The sequence below is a fragment of the Papaver somniferum genome, chromosome 7 (assembly GCF_003573695.1).
Source record: "Papaver somniferum cultivar HN1 chromosome 7, ASM357369v1, whole genome shotgun sequence".
NCBI classification, from domain to species: domain Eukaryota; kingdom Viridiplantae; phylum Streptophyta; class Magnoliopsida; order Ranunculales; family Papaveraceae; genus Papaver; species Papaver somniferum.
The window spans coordinates 221,926,866-221,944,180 of NC_039364.1; the positions used below are offsets into that span (position 1 = coordinate 221,926,866).

At 38.5% G+C, this 17,315-nt stretch overlaps 2 protein-coding genes and 1 long non-coding RNA gene across 3 annotated transcripts; all 3 read right to left on the reverse strand.

The window, feature by feature from the left end:
- Positions 1-12,508: 12,508 nt before the first annotated feature.
- LOC113296003 (uncharacterized protein KIAA0754-like) lies at positions 12,509-13,422 on the reverse strand. The gene is made up of 2 exons (XM_026544330.1): positions 13,301-13,422; positions 12,509-13,058 (listed from the first exon to the last, which is right to left on the reverse strand). The coding sequence occupies exon 2, from the start codon at positions 12,992-12,994 to the stop codon at positions 12,509-12,511; it is 486 nt and encodes a 161-aa protein (XP_026400115.1). The 5' UTR covers positions 12,995-13,058; positions 13,301-13,422.
- Positions 13,423-15,072: 1,650 nt separating this feature from the next.
- On the reverse strand, positions 15,073-15,896 carry LOC113296004 (classical arabinogalactan protein 9-like). Its single transcript, XM_026544332.1, has 2 exons — positions 15,758-15,896; positions 15,073-15,641 (listed from the first exon to the last, which is right to left on the reverse strand). The coding sequence occupies exons 1-2, from the start codon at positions 15,894-15,896 to the stop codon at positions 15,073-15,075; spliced, it is 708 nt and encodes a 235-aa protein (XP_026400117.1).
- Positions 15,897-15,967: 71 nt separating this feature from the next.
- On the reverse strand, positions 15,968-16,881 carry LOC113293392. Its single transcript, XR_003332274.1, has 3 exons — positions 16,866-16,881; positions 16,649-16,774; positions 15,968-15,995 (listed from the first exon to the last, which is right to left on the reverse strand). It is a non-coding gene; the product is annotated as an uncharacterized LOC113293392 (long non-coding RNA).
- Positions 16,882-17,315: the final 434 nt, after the last annotated feature.

The window sequence follows — 17,315 nt, forward strand, 5'->3', positions numbered from 1 at the left end:
CCATGAAAGAGTCCGAATTAATATCGGATTATTTTTCAAGAGTTTTAGTTGTTGTTAATCAACTAAGAAAAAATGGCGAGGTCATGGGTGATAGTCGTGTGATCGAAAAAATACTACGGTCACTTGTTCCAGAATTCGACTATATCGTCGTAGCAATCGAGGAGTCCAAATACGTTGAATCCATGACCGTGGATGAGCTCATGGGATCTCTTCAAGCCCATGAAGAAAGAATGAGAAAGAGAAGTAAAGAGGGAGTGGTAGAACAAGTTCTACAAGCTAAGCTTACTTTAAAAGACAAAGGAGAGAGCTCTAGTAGTAATGCTAGAGGAAGAGGACGCGGCTACTACGGCGGAAGAGGAAGAGGCAAACAAAATAACAATGATCAGAGAGGCCAGAGGTCAAGCTCCACAATAGGTCGTGGTAGAGGAACAATTCATGGCGCAACAATAATAGGCCAAGGTATGACAAATCTCAAATCGAATGCTATAATTGTCATAAGCTTGGTCATTATGCTTCGGACTGTCGATCTTCTTCAAATAATGTCGAGGAGGGAGCAAACTACGCTAGTAAAGTAAATCAAGAAGACCATACCTTGTTGGTGGCATGCAAAGGAGGTGACAATGATGAAAACTGTACATGGGTGCTTGATACGGGAGCAAGCAACCATATATGCAGCACAAAGGAGAAATTCGTGGATCTTGATGAATCAGTTTCCGGCAACGTGACGTTCGGAAATGGAGCGAAAACTCCGGTGAGTGGTCTTGGAAAAATTTTGATTCGATTCAAAAATGGAAACCATCAATTTATTTCTAATGTTTATTATGTCCCCAACGTAAAAATGAATATATTAAGTTTGGGAAAACTCTTAGCAAAGGGCTATAGGATGAACATGGAAAACCTTAGTCTTTTCATAAGAGATGGGAGAGGAAAACTAATTGCCAAAGTGCCAATGACGGGAAATAGGATGTTCTATCTGAACTTTAAAATGACATCGCGAGATGTCTGACCGTTTGTGTGAAACTCTCGTCATGGCTCTGGCATCTTAGATATGGACATCTAAATTTTGGAGGATTAAAGTTATTGTCCAACAAAATATGGTTTGAGGTTTTCCAAGAATAGACCACCCGGATCAATTGTGCGAAGGATGTTTACTTGGAAAAGATTTCAGAAAAAGTTTTCCTAAGGAAACACTGACGAGAGCCACAAAGCCACTGGAGTTAGTTCACACAGACGTTTGTGGACCAATAAAGCCAAGATCGTATTGTGGAAATAACTATTTCCTCATATTCGTCTACGATTTTAGTCGAAAAACATGGGTTTATTTCTTGAAACAAAAATCAGAGATTTTCTCCAATTTCAAGAAATTTAAATCCCTTGTGGAGAAAGAAAGCGGCTTCGAAATTGTGGCTATGAGATCATAAAGAGGAGGTGAATTTACCTCGAAGGAGTTCGAGTCTTACTGTGAAGACAACGGAATCCTTCGGCCTCTTACGGTTCCATATACACCTCGACAAAATGGAGTTGCCGAAAGGAGAAACAGGACAATTCTAAATATGGCCCGGAGTATGTTGAAGACGAAGAGAATGCCCAGGGAGTTTTGGGATGAAGCGGTTGACTGTGCGGCTTACCTGATAAACCGATATCCCACAAAAAACGTGTGGAACATGAATCTTTTAGAAGCATGGAGAAGAGTGAAACCCGTCGTCTCATACTTACGAGTATTCGGAAGTATCACATATGCTCATGTGCCGAGTCAGCTGAGAACGAAGCTGGATGACAGGAGTGCCAAGTATATATTTATCGATTATGACTCTCGATCCAAGAGATACAAGTTGTACGATCCAATCAATAGAAAGGTCATCACAATCAGAGATGTGGAGTTCGATGAAGAAGGCATCTGGGATGTCGGTGTTCAAGAAAAGGATTACAATTTTCTCCCTATCGTAGAAAAAGAAGAACAACAACCACCGGTACCAGAATCTCCAGATAATACACCACCTCCATCTCCTTCAGCGTTGCACCAGAATGATCCATCATCAGCAGATGAAAGCTCAAGCGAAAGGCCCATACGGACGAGGAGTTTAAATGATATCTACAGAGACAATATATCTCTCTTTTGTCTCTTTGCAGATAATGAACCAATAACTTTTGACGAAGCCGTGGAAAGTGAAAAATGGAGAAAGGCGATGAATGAAGAAATTAAGGCTATTGAGAAGAATAGCACCTGGGAGCTTGTAACACTTCCGAAAGGACAAAGAGCAATTGGAGTAAAGTGGGTGTACAAAGCCAAGAAAAACGCTAAAGGGGAGGTTGAAAGATACAAGGCAAGATTGGTAGTAAAAGGATACAACCAAAGAGAGGGCATCGACTATGATAAGGTGTTTTCTCATGTCGCTCGTCTTGAAACTATAAGAATAATTATCTCTCTAGCTTCCCAAAATAGATGGAAAGTCCATCAAATGGACGTCAAGTCAGCCTTTCTAAATGGGCATCTTGAAGAGACGGTATATGTCGAGCAGCCGCCAGGGTACGAAGTAAAAGGACAAGAAAATAAAGTCCTGAATTAAAAAGGCTTTATACGGCCTAAAACAAGCACCACGAGCATGGTACAGCAAAATCGACAAGTACTTCAAAGAAAATAATTTTAGGAAATGCCCGCATGAACATGCTCTCTATGTGAAGGTGAATGAAAAAGAAGATATGTTGCTCGTCTGCCTATGTGTGGATGATTTGATCTTTACCGGCAATAATCCAATAATGTTCGAAGAATTCAAGAAAGCAATGACGAGATAATTTGAGATGACGAACATCGGTCTTATGTCATACTATCTTGGGCTCGAAGTAAACCAACGGAAAAATGGAATTTTTATATCTCAATAAGGATATGCGAAGGAAATCCTTAAGAGATTTAAAATGGAGGAGTGTAATCCGGCAATTACTCCAGTGGAATGCGGAATCAAGCTATCAAAGATCGATGGAGGCGAGAAGGTCAATCCGACTATTTACAAGAGCCTTGATGGAAGTTTGAGATACTTAACTTGTACAAGGCCATATATGCTCTACGGAGTAGATATAATCAGTAGCTACATGGAAGCACCTACGGTTACCCATATGAAGACTGCCAAGAGAATTCTGCGCTACTTAAAAGGTACACTTGATTTCGGTTTATTTTACTCATCATCATACAAGTACAAACTCGTTGGATATAGTGATAGTGATTGGGCCGGAGATTTAGATGAAAGGAAAATTACTACTGGATTTGTATTTTTCCTCGGAAATACGGGCTTCACTTGGAGTTCGAAGAAGCAACCGATCGTCACACTTTCCACTTGTGAAGCTGAGTACATCGCAGCATCATCGTGTGTTTGTCACGCGATATGGCTAAGGAGTTTAATGAAGGAACTTAAAATGGAGCAGGAAGAACCGACTACAATATTTGTGGACAACAAGTCAGCAATAGCTTTAGCAAAGAATCCAGTGTTCCACGACCGCAGCAAGCACATCGACACACGGTACCATTTTATCCGAAAGTGCATATCGGAGAATAAGCTACAACTGAAATATACAAAGTCTCAAGACCAAGTTGCGGACATATTCACAAAACCTATAAAGAACGAGGTCTTCGTCAAATTACGAGAAATTCTTGGAGTTACTTCAAATCAAGTTTAAGGGCGGCTGTTAAAATCGTAAACTTGATTTTAGTTTAGAAGTGTCTAGAATTATCTAGGCCCAACTAGTATATTGTAGATTAGTCCAGAATACTCTAGCCCATCTAGAGACTTCATGGCTATTAGAGCCCAAGTTCTCTAGAATATTCTAGTTAGTGGTAAAGTGAATGAGTCATGAATATTCTAGACCAAACTAGAGTGTGAAGAGTTGGTTAAGATCTCCTATAAATAGGGCAATGGACATCATGGGGAAGATGTAATTGAGTGAAAACCAAAGTTAATGGTAAGGTGAGAATTAAATGGAGTGTGTGTAAGAAGTAAGGTCTTGTACCACCAAACAAAGTTTTTGAGAGAAATAAAATTTCATTTCTCTTAAACCACAGTTGAGTGTCTGTGAGCCCATTCTCAAATCATTTTCAATACCCATTTAGCCCATTAAATCCAAAATCATTTCCAACAGAAATGTGATGTTTATAGCTTTGGGGTGATTATATTAGAAGTTTTTATGGAAAAACATCCATCAGAAATCATCACGTTGCTCTCGCAAATTCTTCTTTCACCTCCAGCATCGAGTATTGTGGGGCAAAACATAAGGTTGAAAGACATCTTGGACCAATCCATTGGAGCACCAACAGATATTGCGCAGAAAGAAATAATGTATATGGTGAAAGCTGCATTCTCATGCTTACGGGGTAACCCGTGTACTCGACCAACTATGCAAGAGGTCGCAGTAGAGCTATCTTTGTTAGCTTAGAATATGGAAGATTTAGCAAAGCCTTTAGAAATTATTACTTTAGCCGACATTCTGTTGTTATAATAATTTGTGCAACCAAGTTTTATTTTATATTTTTCAATTTCAGTTGTTTCCTTTAAATAATTCTGTTATGAATATATATCTTTCAATCCAAAATCTTTTTATTCTTCCGAGTCGTACATGTTGGAAACTCAAGATAACTGTCAACTCATATGGTTTCCGAAGCCCATAGAGCTCAAACGAAGGTGCATGTATTGAAAATGTGATCGACTGATTCCAATGAGACTTGACAGAGGACTCGGATACCATCAGAGTCTATGTATCTAATAAGAAAGTTATCCTTGGTACCCATTTTGTTTAACATAGCTTGCCATAGAAAGAAAGGAATCTTTGTAGGCAATTGGTGAAGCCAGATAACTTTGAAGGGAATGATAGGATGCTTTCAATTAAAAACTTCTCGTTGAGTAACCAGAAATAACAATCTTTGACAGTGAAAACAGGGGTGGTAGATGCTTTCCACCTAAAAGTTGAAGGTCCAACCGATATAGGAGGAGAATGACCAATATATTGCAGTAGGGTGCACAATTTATTTACCTATTCATTATGCAGTGTTCTCTTGAAAGTTAGGTTCCATCTTGGGTTATTTGCATTAATTATGAGATCTTGGATGGACCCTTCCCTGTCAACAGATAACTTGAAAAGAAATGAAAAAGAGACTGCAAGAGGAACGCCATTGTTTATTGACTATTGAAGTGAACAAAGAAAAATTGCTCCATATGTAAACCAAAAACCTTAATGTATATTTCATCATCTTTATATATTTAACTAGTAATGTTACATTTCATTTCATATATATATATATAGACAGATTGGTCCCAAGACTCCCAACTTTAGGTGATACACAGTGTCATGACTCTACCTTGCATCACCGATTCACAATTTGGTCATTGTTTATAAACAAACTTATATTTATTGTGGGTACAAAATACCGCACAAGTGTTATTAGCGCGAAGGAATACATTTGCTAGCAGACGAATATGCATCCAACAAATCTCTGATGATGGAAGAGATGACGTCACCAAGTCACACCAAAAGTGTGAAGATCAACGCGGTAGTTCAAATGTCAAGGTGGAATTTATTAAGCAGGGAGAAGATTGACGCCCTCCCAGATCCGAAATTAAGAGGTTTATTAGCTGTCTTCCACTATGTAACCACACTATAAAAGGATGAGAGGCCATTGTATCAAGGGAGATATCTTGGAAAGTTAAGTAAAGAATTTAGAAGAGAGAAAGTAATTCTAGTTCTCCAAGTTAGGGTTTCAACATTGTTGCTCATGTTTGTTCTAACTTTTAATGAAATGAAACTGTATGTTCTCCATAATGTCTTAGATTGATCTTCTATTCTAAATTGGGTGTTTTTTGTGGGAATTCCTACAACTAGATTAATTGAAAAGTCTGTAAACAAACTTATATGAGTTATTTTAGTTTTCTCTATCTCCTTTACTTAATGGACCCAATCTTTCTGTAGCCACAACATCCAGCTTTCTATTGCTGTAACTCTAGAGTCTTAACCTAACAAACACGGATGCAACATAAAGACAGGATGGGTAGGACATGCCAGGGGACTGAGTAGACGAGATTGATACCGGAGCACATGTATGTTGGGCCAAGTTAAGTGTTGAGAGCTTTCATGATATATTCTTGTACCGAGAATCTTGAACTTCTCCAAATGTGTATGATTATTTGATTTGACAAACACGAGGTGATTAATTAATTACAACCTGGATTAGTTGTGCGGCTTGTGTGTGCAACTCTACAGTTGAGGGTTATTTTAAGAAGAGTTCCCCTCGTGGATGTAAGCTTTCCCTGCTGCTGTTGCATATTTTTTTGCAATGGAGTATTACATCTTATATTACAAAATATTCATAGGACCCAAAGAGACAAAAGATTACAATTGAAAAAGATAAAATCATAACTGATTAACTTAAAAAGAGTAAAAAAAAAATGAAAAGAAAAAAAGAAGATGACTTGGTTACACAAATTATTATGACTGCAGAGTGTCTCCCAGTGTAATTATTTCCAAAGGCTTTGCTAAATCAGCCCTGCTCTGAGCTTCCAATGATAGCTCCACGGATACTTCTTTCATAGTTGGCCAACTGCATGGATCACCCCGTAAACAGGAAAATCAAACCTTCAGGATGTACATTATTTCCTTCTTCATGATATCTGATGGTTCTCCAATGCATGGGTCCAAGATGTCTGTCAACCTTATGTCTGGCTCCAACTTACTCGATGATGGGGATGAAAGAAGAATTTCTGAGAGCAATGTGATGATTTCAGATGGATGGCTCCCCATAAGTACTTCTGATATGATCACCCCAAAGCTATAAACATCACATATCTCGGTCACTTTTACTGTATAGGCAAGCTCTGCAAACATCATTATTAACAAATAAATGGACGTGAATTACTTACTGATTTCAGATATATGATACCTTGATAACAGTAAATCACAAAAGTTTTAAGGTGTGAAGGATAATAGTCCCACATTGCTAATATCCCATTAATAAACATTAAATATAATCTAGAAGGGTCACTCCACCCATTGTCAATTAGTTTTGAATTGGATTCCCTTATTCTAACATGGTATCAGAGTCAGGCCCCTATGTAAGTAGGCCCAACGGCCACCTATAACAACACTGGTCCACGTGTTAGAGGCCCACAAAGAGTACCCTACACGTGAGGGGGCCTGTGAAGGATAATAGTCCCACATTGCTAATATCCCATTAATAAACATTGAATATAATCTAGAAAGGCCACTCCACTTATTGCCAATTGGCCAATTGGTTTTGAGTTGGATACCCTGCAAGTGAAGTCCAATTTAATGAATCTGGTTTCAAAATCCTCGCCGTACCAAAATCAGAAACTCAAGCTTCATATTCAGAATCAAACAAGAGTCCCAACTTAGGGACTTCTAATGGGGATACTTGAGGATCATTTGAACCATCACAACCCCCAAACTTAGGGTAATCATTACTCTTCGTAAGACCTTTAACTATGTCTTGAATTTACGGGTCTATGGAGTCTTTTAAATATCCGAGAGCTTCTTCTAGTTCTTAAGTCTGGTCATCTATCTGACCTAAGATAATTGTCTCATAAAATTCATCTCGAGAATCGCCAAATAAAGTTTCATCCCAATTATCCTGAACTAAAGGGTTAGTCATATTCAATTCCTCTAAATCATCAGATTGTTGTCTGGTAACATTAAATACATTTAGTTCAGTGGTAATATTACCAAAGGATATGTTCATAAGTTCGGTCCTACAGTTGATGATAGCGTTAGCTGTCACTAAGAATGAGCAACCTAAAATCACTAGTATTTGTGCACTAGAGTCCTGAACAGGCTGAGTATCTATAACAACGAAATCCACTGGATAAATAAACTAATCAATCTCAATCAAAACATCCTCTACCACACCACGAGGTATTTCAAAATATCGCAACAATCAATGCAAATATTTTCTTTTACTCTCAATGCAGGATACAGGAATTTCTTCCCTGTTTTACGTGAAATCTTCCTTTTCTTTCATCCTTCACTTTGCCACCTAATGCTTACACACTCCAATTCGTTGCAAACTCATTAAAGATTGTGTGTCAGGACTTCTATGAATACATGCCAAGCGTATAGAAACACGGGAAGGAGAGAAGCAAAACCGAGACTCTGTTTCTTCAAATACCCAACTATCTGCTCAAATTTAGTTGAATCAAACTCATATACCAGTCCTTTTTAGTCAACTAGCGTTCACCTGTACCAAACCCAGGGATTGAATCAGTCCAAAAGCTGTCCAAAAATCGAAACCTAATTTTTTTATTTATTTCTCGCCAAAAACCAGAATTCAAATGTTGAAGATGAAGTGTCCTGAACCAAACCTCGTGTGCCTTTAACAGCTTGGGTGCCCCTTATTGATTGAGGTGCCCCTTATCCAAATTACGGATGCCTTTAGTAATTCCCCAGGATGCCTTTAACAACTTTTCGAACCGATTTTTTCCAAAATGCTTATTGGCCAAAAATAACACACACAAAAACACCATAATAAAGTACAAAAATGAGCCCTAACAATATATAGAATCGAGACAAATCGGACACAAAAATGTGTCCATTGGTACAAATGCAGTGATTAGAATGAGGGGGAGAGAGGTATCCCGGAAGATAAAATGGGTCAAATGCCCAAAAAAACATAAGATGCGGTTGTAAAAGACAAGTAAAATTATGGTTGGGTAAAATGAAAACTATATCTCACAGACACGTATACCCTTCACCTCTTCTTTTTTCTTCTTTTTATCCATTTCTCTCTATAGGTTACTTTTTTTTCTTTTCAATTTAAAATTAATCACGAAAAAATTCACAACTTATGAAATATAAGTAATATTTTAATAAAACTTATAATTTTGGAAATGGTATGAGCATATCTACTAAACAAGACCTATTGTTGATAATAAATTCGAAAAAAAAATCAAATTTTTTTTGCTGTGATGAGACTGGTTGGATTATGACTTAAACTAAGATATAAGAAATTATTCAAAAACTAGGTAGGATGAAACTGGATGCATCCTGAATAAAATGAGAAAAAATAAATTATTCAAAAATTGCTAGGTTGAAACCGGTATCATCTTGTTTTAGATTTCCATAAATTTGTTTTTATTTATATTTAACTGGCATGAAACTAGTTTCATCCTGTTTTATATTCGGTTGAAATTTGTATTCATCTATTTTAAGCTAAAATGAAGCTGGTTTCATCCGGGTTTAATTTGTGATGTGCATGGTTCCATCCATGTTTATACAAGGATAAAATTGGTTTCATCAAGTTTAAACTAGGATAAATTTCAAGGTTTAGTATAGGGTGTACTTGATTTTATAAAGAAAACTTGTGTCAATCCCATTGAATATCATTTGCACCTCAGTAACTTAATTAACTTACTAATTGAGTATTAAATTCTCGGATCGTACTTGATTCAATGTCGCGAACTACACGTTTAGCGGATCTTTATCCTAATTTTTCACCTAAAAAAAAAACACCGAGCAGCTACCAACTCTTCTTTTACTTTATTCAAATAATATTACACACTATTTTATTTTTCCCAAGTACAATCATTATTGTAGTATTGTGGCTGACATGCATTAGTTAGTTAGCATCTATCAACTAATTGACACGTCTTATATTCACAAATCATTTTCCTTTTTTCTATAGCTAGTAGTACTTAGGGTATTTCCTAATGCTTTATGAATTATATATTCATGGATCGTACAAGTCTCCGAGCACTGTAAGGTACTGACCAGTAGACTTGTGAATGCAATAGAAATATAGAACACGTTAGTTAAATTCTAATAAATATACGGAGAGGGTGCTTTAGTCCGCTGTTATAAATTTTTCTGGGTAAAATAACCAAATAGAATATTAGAACAATATCTTTTAAATCCTAGAATATTATAAGAGTATTTTTTTTTACATGTCTATTTGACACACCAAAAATAGTATATGAGTTGTTTAGTAAATTTTGTGATCCCACAAAATAAGGTTTCCTTCGTCCAAACAAACTTTTTTAGGGAAAAGAATTTTCTATGTGCAGTTTTAACATCTATCTTAATTTATTTCGTAATTACTTATCTGCCTTCCATCCCAACAATGTTGATATGGCTGAGTTGGTCCAATCCTCCCAATATCAAAGGTTTTATTTTGTTTTCTATTCTTTTGTTATTTACTTTTTTGTAATGCTAATAAAGACGTGTATAAAATATAAATCAACTAAATTCTAAGATAAAAGCCATTAGGTATGTAGATTCATTTGATAAGAAAGAAAAAACCAGACAAGAGATCAAATTTATACATCAATATTTTCTAGTGGTATAACTGAATCTGCAGCATCCAAAGAGACAAGACTTTGAGTATGAATTGTTGTTGTGCAATCTCTTTCAAATCCCTTAATTTCAAACAGCTTCCAAGTTTCAGAACTTACATTGTAAATATATGGTTTACTTGTACCCCAGCAGTGATATGCTATGAATTCTCCTTTCATCTTGATGTATTCAAATTCGGTGAAGTACGAGTAGAAATACCACTTTTTCTCGTGATAGGGACTAATCACTGAGTGTTTCTTATCCCAACGTTTGGTATTGTTGTGAAACACCCATATGACCACTTAAGGTCTTGACGAAGGATCGAATAGGCTCAATTCGCCTTCCAAATCGAAAAGTTGAAATACATTTCCTGGGTATCTTCTTTGCGTTGGAGTATAATTACATGGCACAGCAGATTCTATGGTACTAAACTCCTCGGTTTCAATATTGAATGATAATATTGCGTCTGATAGGCTAGGGAGAACACAGTTGTTCCAGATGAAATAAGCTAACCAATCCACCATCCAGTAAAACGTCCCGTTGATAAATACAGGCGGTCTTTTTGTACTTGGAGGGTAAGAGCCGCTACCAACACTTCTTCTATGCTTAGTTCTTAAATTAAGAATCTGAAAGTCGAATTTTCGTGCAGTATAGCGACATACAACCACTTCGTACTCCTTTTTACATGGATGGAAGTAAAATCCACAGATAGATAAAAGACGACTTGGCGAGGTGACGGTTACTTGTTCTTTTGTGATCGGGTTCCAAATACAGAATTGACATAAATGCCTGGCTTGGCTTGTGAATAAAAGAAACCCATCATATGAACCCCAGAGATCAGTTGGGCGTTCCTCGCCATATGAACTAAGATCGAAGCTTGTAGCCTCAACGTACTCAGCTTTATCATCAAAAAGAAAAAGCTCTATGCAATTGTCAATGGGTTGCGAAAGAGATCGCACAACAATGGTTAGAGTAGCTCGGGTTTGGTCTAGGTGTGCGCGCATAAAGTACGGATCCGTGGTTAAATCATATAACAAGTCAGTTGATCTAGTATGGTGCCTCAACTGGAAGATGCACTTTTCGGGAAGTCTAAGGAGTATGTTGGTGATGATATGAAAAGGAAGATCAGGGATAGGATGTCCCTCGTGAACAGATTCATTGTCAACTTTTGATAACTTGGCTTTATTATTATTTCTCAGAAATAAAACACGACACTTTCCCCATAGAATTGGAGCCCAAGCGATGCATGGATGTTTACCCATTGATCAGATAATTCTGAAAAAGGAGAAGAATTAATTAAGATGATCAAAGAGGGGTTTTTAAGATTCTATATGATTACTCGTTTATGTGAACTTAAGTACCCATTCAGGGAACACGATTAATATTTATACGTAGGCTATAGCCGAGTTATAGAAACCAAACCAGGAACAAGAATAGTAGGCTACGACATCTTAAGACTTGGGACTTTTATGGAAGTTCGAATTAGAACCGTATTAGGACCTTTTTTTTCCAAAAATTTGAGGAAAAAATATATAAACTCCACAAATCTAGTTCTATATTTGAAGTCAAGGATAGTTTTTAGTTATGTTTCATAAACAGAAACAGAGATAGAAATAGAGATTATAACAAATTCTCGTTCTTATCCGTTTGATGATATTCTCCATTTTGGTGGGCTTTGGACAGGTACCGCTAGCAGGTTACTAGAAGACTACTAGATCTAGGACGAGAGTTTGAATCACAAAGTGTGCGAATTGTGGCCAAGAGTTTTGAAATATTGTGATGAAAGAATGATTTTAGGACGTCCCATTCTACAATTCAAGATTTTGTAAATCTCTGATTTTGCTAACTGTTTTTTGAGTTGTTATGAAGGAATAAACTCTGAACTGTGACTGCTCTGTGTTCTTTGTGTGCGATTGGTTAGTTATGTTATGCATCTTATCTGTGTTGGAATGTTTTGCTTGTATTTTTAACGAGCTATAGTTCAAGTAAGAAACTGTACCTTGCTGCAACATTTTTCAGCAGTAGAGATGAATCAAATGAAAATGACAAAAATTGTTTACCTACCTAATTTTTGGGGTTAAAAATTAATCTCGAGCTGGGCAAGCTGACTAATCTCATATCCATGACACCGTATATCTTCTTCTAGTCGTACACGTATTTTCTTCAAAGCGGTTGATTCCTGTTATAGAAGCTAGGCTCCAGGAGGTGGCGCAGGCTCTTTTTCCTCGTCACCTGTTTCCTTGTCAGAAGTTGGCGCTGCCTCTTCTTCATCACCGGTGGCATTGGCAGAAGGTGTTGTTGCTTCTTCTTCTTCTTTAGCAGTTGTTTCATCAGTCAAAGGCTTGTCGACCACTTCCTCCTCGGCATTTGTTGCATTTGCAGAAGGATCTTCTTCCTCGGTAGTTTTTCTGCCTGCTGCAGGTGTCCCTGGCTCTTCTTCCTCATTTGTAGCATTTGCAGAGGGCTCTTCTTCTTTGGTAGTTTTCCTGTCTGCAGAAGGTGTCCCTGGCTCTTCTTCCTGTGCCGTTTTTGCATTGGCAGAAGGCGTGCCTGGCTCTTCTTCCTCAGCAGCTTTTGTGTTTACTGAATGCCTCGCCAAATCTTCTTGCTCAGCAGTTTTCCCATTGCTAGAGGATCCAATTTGAGTGATGTCACCCCCAAGATTCTTGTACTTCATAAACACTCTATGACTGTTCTCCTTCCACCACTCTGCTGCTTGTTGCCCATCAAATTTTCTTTTACTGCAGAAATGTTGAATATTTGTTAAAAATACCTAGAGCAATAAAAGTACTCGTATAAAACTGGACACATTATTTTATAGCTAAATTGATGCAGTAATTTATAAATTACTATGAATGTGCTATATGGTGGAATAGGGATCATAATGTGAGAAATAGAACAAGCAAACCCATCATAGTCTTCATAAAAACCACAAACCTAATTAAGTTATCTAGGGTGGAACACACTCTGAGCAGAAAAATACCTAAATCTGACACGTCTGAAAATTTTGGTGCCGTTTAGTAGTTGAACTAGAGTTATGTAGACACCAGATTCAAATTGTTCTGTCACTTCCACTCCTGTATTAGCAGATGAAATCCTAGGTGTTGTAACTGTCGGACGGTAATCAATCCGTGATATTATTATTCCATAAACTCATATAAATAGAGTTTCAGTATTACAGGAAATCTCGTATTCTCCCAGAATATTATGGTAAGTAAATATCTCTAAATATATCTAAATATATTGTCTATTACACCCCCTTAGTCGTAACGGGAGAAGAGCACACGTTAAGACTGGAACGGAAACGAACAATCAATACTCGTGGAAGGCCTTTGGTGAAGATATCTGCATATTGACTGTCAGACGGGATGTGCAAAACATGAATGTCACCGATACGTACACGCTCACGTACAAAATGAATATCAATCTCCACATGTTTAGTGCGTTGGTGCTGGACAGGATCCCTGGACATGTAAATCGCACTAACGTTATCACAGTAGACAATAGTGGCACGTCGTAACAGAATGTGAAGCTCGAGAAGTAAATTGCGTAGCCAAGTAGTCTCAGCAACAACATTAGCAACTCCCCTCTATTCGGCCTCCGCACTAGAACGAGATACAGTAGCTTGTCGTTTGGAAGACCAAGAAATCAGGTTGTCTCCAAGAAAGATGCAGTAGCCAGATGTCGACCGACGAGAATCCGGACAACCCGCGCAGTCAGCATCAGAGTATGCAGTCAAGCCAGTGATAGTGGAAGCGGAGAGAAATAAGCCGTGATCAAGAGTGCCTTGAAGATACCTGAGAAGGCGCTTAAGAGCTTGCATGTGTGCCTCCCTGGGGTCATGCATAAATAAACAAACCTGCTGCACGGCATATGAAATGTCGGGGCGGGTGAAGGTCAGGTATTGAAGAGCCCCGGCCAGACTTTTGTATAATGTCGGATCCTCGAGTGCAGGGCCAGATGTAGTACTGAGCTTCGGTTGTGTATCAACAGGAGTGGTGACTGGGTTGCAGTTCGTCATCGATGCACGAGCGATAATATCCTGTGCATATGAGGACTGTGATAGAAATAATCCTGAATCTGAACGAGTCACAGTAATACCCAGAAATTGATGTACGTACCAAAAGCAGTCATGGCAAATTCACGTTTCATCAACCCAATGAAACGTTCTAGAAGTGCATCAGTAGAAGCGGTTAAGACAATATCATCCACATATAGTAATAAGTATGCAGTGTCCGAACCAGAGTGATAGACAAAAAGTGACGGATCACAAACACTTCCACGAAAACCGCAACCAATAATAAGTTGTGCAAACCGTTGAAACCATGCTCGAGGGGCCTGTTTAAGGCCATAAAGATACCTACGGAGGCGGCAAACATAATCGGGATGAGCGGAATCAACAAAACCCGGTGGTTGATGCATATATACTGTTTCATCCAGGTCACCGTGAAGAAAGGCATTTTTGACGTCTAGTTGACGAATGCCCCAAGAACGAGATGTTGCGATGCTGAGCACAGTGCGTATAGTCGCTGGTTTAACAACTGGACTAAACGTCTCAAAACAATCAACTCCAACCTGTTGAGATTATCCATTGGCCACTAGACGAGCCTTGTAACGGTGCTAGGTGCCGTCAGCGTGAAACTTGTGACGAAAAAGCCACATTGACCGAATGATAGGAGCATTCCTGGGGCGAGGAACAAGATCCCAAGTACCGGTCGTTTTCATAGCATTGTATTCGTTATGCATGGCAGGATTCTAGTTTGGGTCCCTAAGTGCATGAAGATGAGAACGGGGAAGAGGGGAAATGGTAATTGTGGATTGGACATGAAGATTGAGTTTGTGGATGGAGCGGAAGATGCCCCGGGAGGCCCTAGTGGTTGGGCGAGATGTCGCTGGAAGCTGTGGGCTGGAAGGTGTGGATGGATGTAGTGGGATGGAAGATGCAGGCACGGAGATGTGCTGCACGGAGATGGGCTGAGTCTGGGAGGTAGTTGGAGTGTCGAGGGAGATGGGCTGGACGGAGATGGGTTGATCTGGGGAGGTGGTTGAAGCGTCGAGGGAAGTGGGCTGTGAATTGGAAATGAGCTGAGAAGAGATGGGATGAGTTGAAGTGGGTGGAGTAGAAATGGGCTGAGAGGGATAAGTTAGCCTGCGGCGTGGAGGAGCGTACAAGGTCGAGTGAGATGGGCCTTGTTCAGGAGGTGGAGCGGAAGCGAGCGTGGGTACAGGCTCAACAGGAGGAGAAGTCGCAGGTGGTGGATAGGTGAAAGAATCTAGAAATGAGTAGAGAGGATGGATTTGTGGGTTGTGAGTAGGGGAAGAGCCTAGACAAGGGGAAAGAGAAAAGGGGAATACGTTTTCAGTATTACAGGAAATCTCGTATTCTCCTAGAATATTATGGTAACTAAATATCTATAAATATATTGTCTATTAGTAACACCATTCTCATTGCCTTGATGAGGTATGATGGCAGATGTAGATGGTCTAGAAGATCCGTTGGCCAAAGGAGGCTTGTCCATATGTTGTTGGTCAGCCCCTGAACTTCTAAACCGGAAGGAAGATGTTTCTGATGTGTCCATTCCATTAGTTTATAGCAAAGCTTCCACTTGACTATGCATGGCTCTTAATGTTTCACTGTCATACACATCCGCAGGTAACGTTTCTGTCATCGCCTTCAACTGAACAACATTTAGAACAAATAACAGTCTGATTAGAACGAGTTGATAAATTGCTGAAATATAAGGATGCGGGTGAAGGGAGAACAAGCCTTTAATTTAAATCATCATCACATCATTGTTCACTTTATATTCATTTTGTGATCTAAAAATAACTACGATATTATAATAATTGACAAGAGAAGGGTGGTGTGCTAATATCATATCACACATAGCCGGTTGTGCATTCTATAGAGTTTAAGTAGCAAAAACTGATTAGAACTAACTTTTAAATAAGGCTTGATTATTTCAAGATGAAAGACCTTTTAAATTATTCTCCAAAGACTGTACCTTTCCTTGTTTTCCAGGAAGTTAAGTTAGTGAAGTTACAGAAATCAAGCATCCGAGAGGTGTCACGGCGGGTACATATTTATGCGATAATGTATCATTCCTCCTAGTATCAAGTGGCTCAACTTGCTAACCCAAAAATCACAAGTCTATAAAAATAAGGGCTTAGGGTAATGTACCATTACTTTTAGTTTTATGAACTTTCAGGCTCACACTTTAGAGCCATTCAATTTACAGATCATATGTGAACTAATTCGGATATTCATTCTGAACGCTTATTTTTCTTCTTCTTATTTTGCACCATTATAAGTTGGGATGGACGAGATTACCTGGGCAGCGGTAGCCTTGGTTACTTCCATCGCTTGTATACATTTGGACGATTCTTCCTCTGCTCTTATTTGTGATTTCTGTAGCTCTACCTCTTGAGTGTCACACTTCTGTTTCAAACTCTTAACCTATATTAAATACAATCACATATAAACCAATTTATGGTCAGGAGGTTGACATGTTAAAATATCAAGAGAAAAAAAAAAGTCTGACACTTACCTGGTTTTGCAACCTCATGACTTCTTGGTTCAAAAGCTCATTTGTTTTCTTGAGGCTATCAATAATACTCTTAGAAAATACAGGAGTCGCAGAGCGTGGAGGACTTGGCTTTCGCGCATATGGTGAAGCCGGTCTAGAAGATATTACAAAAAATAAAAATAAAAACATTTTCTTTCTTTCCGTCTTCAATTGAATAGATATAGTTAACCAAAAGAATTAGGAACACACCCACTAAAAAAGTGCATGCCGCCTCTGCCATCTCCTTCGTAGAGGCATCGTTTTTGGGCTCCGGATCCTCTATTACAAAATCTCCCTGTTCCGCTGTTCCACCCAGTCTCCAATCGACATGTGTCTAAATTTTTAACTTACAAAACTTACGGTTTTGCAAAATATATTGTTGACTAAATTACAGACTAAATTAAAGATTTACTGAAGAGGAAAAAATTGAAA

What these genes read in the sequence shown, in the direction of transcription:
- LOC113296003 (XM_026544330.1), bottom strand. Translation starts at nt 12,994, where the DNA reads ATGAAGTACAAGAATCTTGGGGGTGACATCACTCAAATTGGATCCTCT.
- LOC113296004 (XM_026544332.1), bottom strand. Translation starts at nt 15,896, where the DNA reads ATGGACACATCAGAAACATCTTCCTTCCGGTTTAGAAGTTCAGGGGCT. An exon ending in TCATCAAGGCAATGAGAATG is followed by an intron (nt 15,642 to 15,757) that starts GTGTTACTAATA and finishes CCCCTTGTCTAG; the next exon opens with GCTCTTCCCCTACTCACAAC.